Below are 2,500 nucleotides of genomic sequence, written 5' to 3'. Positions count from 1 at the left end.
TGTGTGTGTGTGTGTGTGTGTGTGAGACTGTTGGGGGTCCACTCTTTTATTGCCAATCAGCTGTCTCTAATCTGAGGTGTGTGTGGATGTGTGTTTAACAATATTAGTCTGATTAATGTCTGATAATAACCTGACTGAATGACGTTCCCATCCACCTTCATCTGTTTAATCCAATCCTGCCTAATGCTATTAGCACTATTAGATTTTTCTCTGTTTCTCCTTCTCGTCTTTCTCTTTCTTTCCCTCTCCCTCTCGCACAGACACATACACACATATTCACACTTATTTATTGTTTGTCCTCATGAAATATTAGGAGCGAGAGCGACAGAGCGATGCTAATCTGTCCGGTGTCAACTTCCATTACTGCGCGCACACACTGCCTTGTGACATGGATAACTCCTTTGTCACAGGTCCCCACTTGTCTGTGTGTGTGTGTGAGAGAGAGAGAGAGAGAGTGAGTGAATGTAGATACAGACAGTCTTTGTTCTTTAAAGGCCTTTGTCTGTAGTTTCATCTCTCTTAACCCCAGCTGTTTTTGTGCTATCTGTGATAAGAATCGTCCGTTAAACGGTACATGGGAGACCTCGCTGTTCTAATCCGTTTAGCTCGAGATGTCCTGATCAACTCTTTTGGTTTCTTCCGCTGGACTGTGAAAACCTTTGTGTATTTGTTGTTGTTGTTTTTCTGGATCATTCTCTCTGATGGTCTTCATTTTCTGAAGTTCCTAGTATTACGTGCCGTGCTCTGGCTCCTCGTAGATAAAACGCCACTCGATATTTACCGGCTCGCCGACCGTAGGTTTCGCCGCGTTGGCTTGTCTCGTCGAAAAAGGATCCGAGCGTCCCCTGAACATCTGTGAAACGAAGGTGCGGCCGTTTGTTTCAGAAAGCTCATCTCCTCTTCTCTTTCTCTCCGCAGGAAGTGTGTCACTGCTTAGAGACGCTGGGGTCACGTTCCCAGTGTTTTGACATTCTTCAGAACGCCATTATCAAGAACCTGGTAAGTCAAAGTGCGCGCATGACAGGTGGCATCTGTAATGTTGCAGCTTTCGCCCTCTCTTTTCAGACTCTGTGCGTTGCTTTAACGCTCGAATTCTGTCTGTCTGTCCGTAGTGCGGGTTAGCGGTCGTTCCTGACTGCGTGTGCGCGGCCGTGCTCAGGTGCGTTCCTCGGCTCCTGGATCCCAGTTTCATCCCCGGCGACTCGCTGCTCCACTTCCTGTCCGAGTGCTGTCTGAGCATGCTCAGTCTGTTACTGCAGCTGGAACAGAGCGCCCGCAAGAGGTACACACTCGCCCTCGAACACACGCTCGCCCAGTAAACAAATAAACATGTCAGTCAATTAATTATATCAACAACATGTGCGGCATAAATGTAGCGTGTTAGCCTGTCACACAGAAGCGGCTGTACGGGATTATTGTTGTGTCAGAGGCGGAATGTTCGGATCCAAAGATTCTAAACACACACGTGTGATCGTTCGCTGCTGGGATTACTCAACAGTCATTGCACATTAGTGCCTCTTGGCAGTGTGTACTGAAATCACTCAGGGTAATTTAATCCAGTCGACGTAACCTTTTGTCAGTTATAGCTACTGTTGGGCAATTTAAAAAAAAAACACATTGAAGCTCAATAGTTTTTGTGAAGTGAATGAAATGAAATATATAATACTATACATTACCACATTAAAATAACTAAATAATTAAGGTTAGTTCAGTAATTCTTATTTTATTTAGTTAGCTGGACAAGGCTGTTATCACAGCTAGCTACAGCTAAGTCAGTGGATGTCAGAATTATGAGGGTAGTTCAACAGCAAAAGTTGAAAAAGGAAAAAAAAAAACATTTAAAAGGAAAAATGTTACAATTGAGAATATGCTTTAAATGGTGTGCATTTATAACGATGTTCACGTTTGTTTTGTTTTGCTTCAAATCCAAACCTTGTTTGGTAGGGACGCGGTTTGGGAGGCGTGTTTCGCGTCTATGAGTACGGTACCACGTCTCTTACGACTAGTCCTGCAGTCGCTGCACGTGGGCGAGCTGTGCGAGGAAGAGCTCCCCCTGCTGGCCCAGATCCTGTCACTGCTGCTGCAGCACACGCAGCTACGGAACCAAATGGTCGCTAACGCGGCAGTGCTGCAGCACATAATACAGGACCTGACGGTACGACACGTCCGTGAGCCCAAATACACAAATATATGTCAGCCAACGCTAAACGACTACAGCAGCACGCTACGTACAAACTCACACATCGCCGCTACACCTGTACTGTCGGTGTATTATGCAGAACCAAACTGTCCTACGCCCATAGCTACACGGCCACAATCTGACCACCTTTTTTTTTTCCTTGCAGAAAGTTGTTTTTTTGTGTTTTTTTTTTTTTTTTTAAACTTAACCTACTCGATTTCTTACAGTAGCTCATCAGGTAAAGTTCTGTCTCTTGCGTATATTCATGAGTGTTTTTCTCTGTTTGTTTGTTTGTTTGTTTGTTATACCAGCGTTGCTGTG

The 2,500-nt window shown here is 44.8% G+C and overlaps 1 protein-coding gene across 1 annotated transcript in view; it reads left to right on the top strand.

Moving 5' to 3' along the window:
* The window catches only part of tex10 (testis expressed 10), a 15,665-nt gene that overhangs the window by 13,007 nt on the left and 158 nt on the right, over nt 1-2,500 (top strand). Inside the window, exons 13-16 of the mRNA XM_030784464.1 lie at nt 919-999; nt 1,113-1,282; nt 1,945-2,155; nt 2,491-2,500. The exon at nt 2,491-2,500 is cut by the window's right edge and continues 158 nt beyond it. Of these exons, the coding sequence (XP_030640324.1) occupies nt 919-999; nt 1,113-1,282; nt 1,945-2,155; nt 2,491-2,500 (472 nt within the window). The remainder of the gene's footprint in view (nt 1-918; nt 1,000-1,112; nt 1,283-1,944; nt 2,156-2,490) is intronic.

The sequence above is a fragment of the Chanos chanos genome, chromosome 9 (assembly GCF_902362185.1).
Source record: "Chanos chanos chromosome 9, fChaCha1.1, whole genome shotgun sequence".
NCBI classification, from domain to species: Eukaryota; Metazoa; Chordata; class Actinopteri; order Gonorynchiformes; family Chanidae; genus Chanos; species Chanos chanos.
The sequence above is the reverse complement of the archived record's forward strand: the minus strand, read 5'-3'. Positions and strand labels throughout refer to the sequence as shown.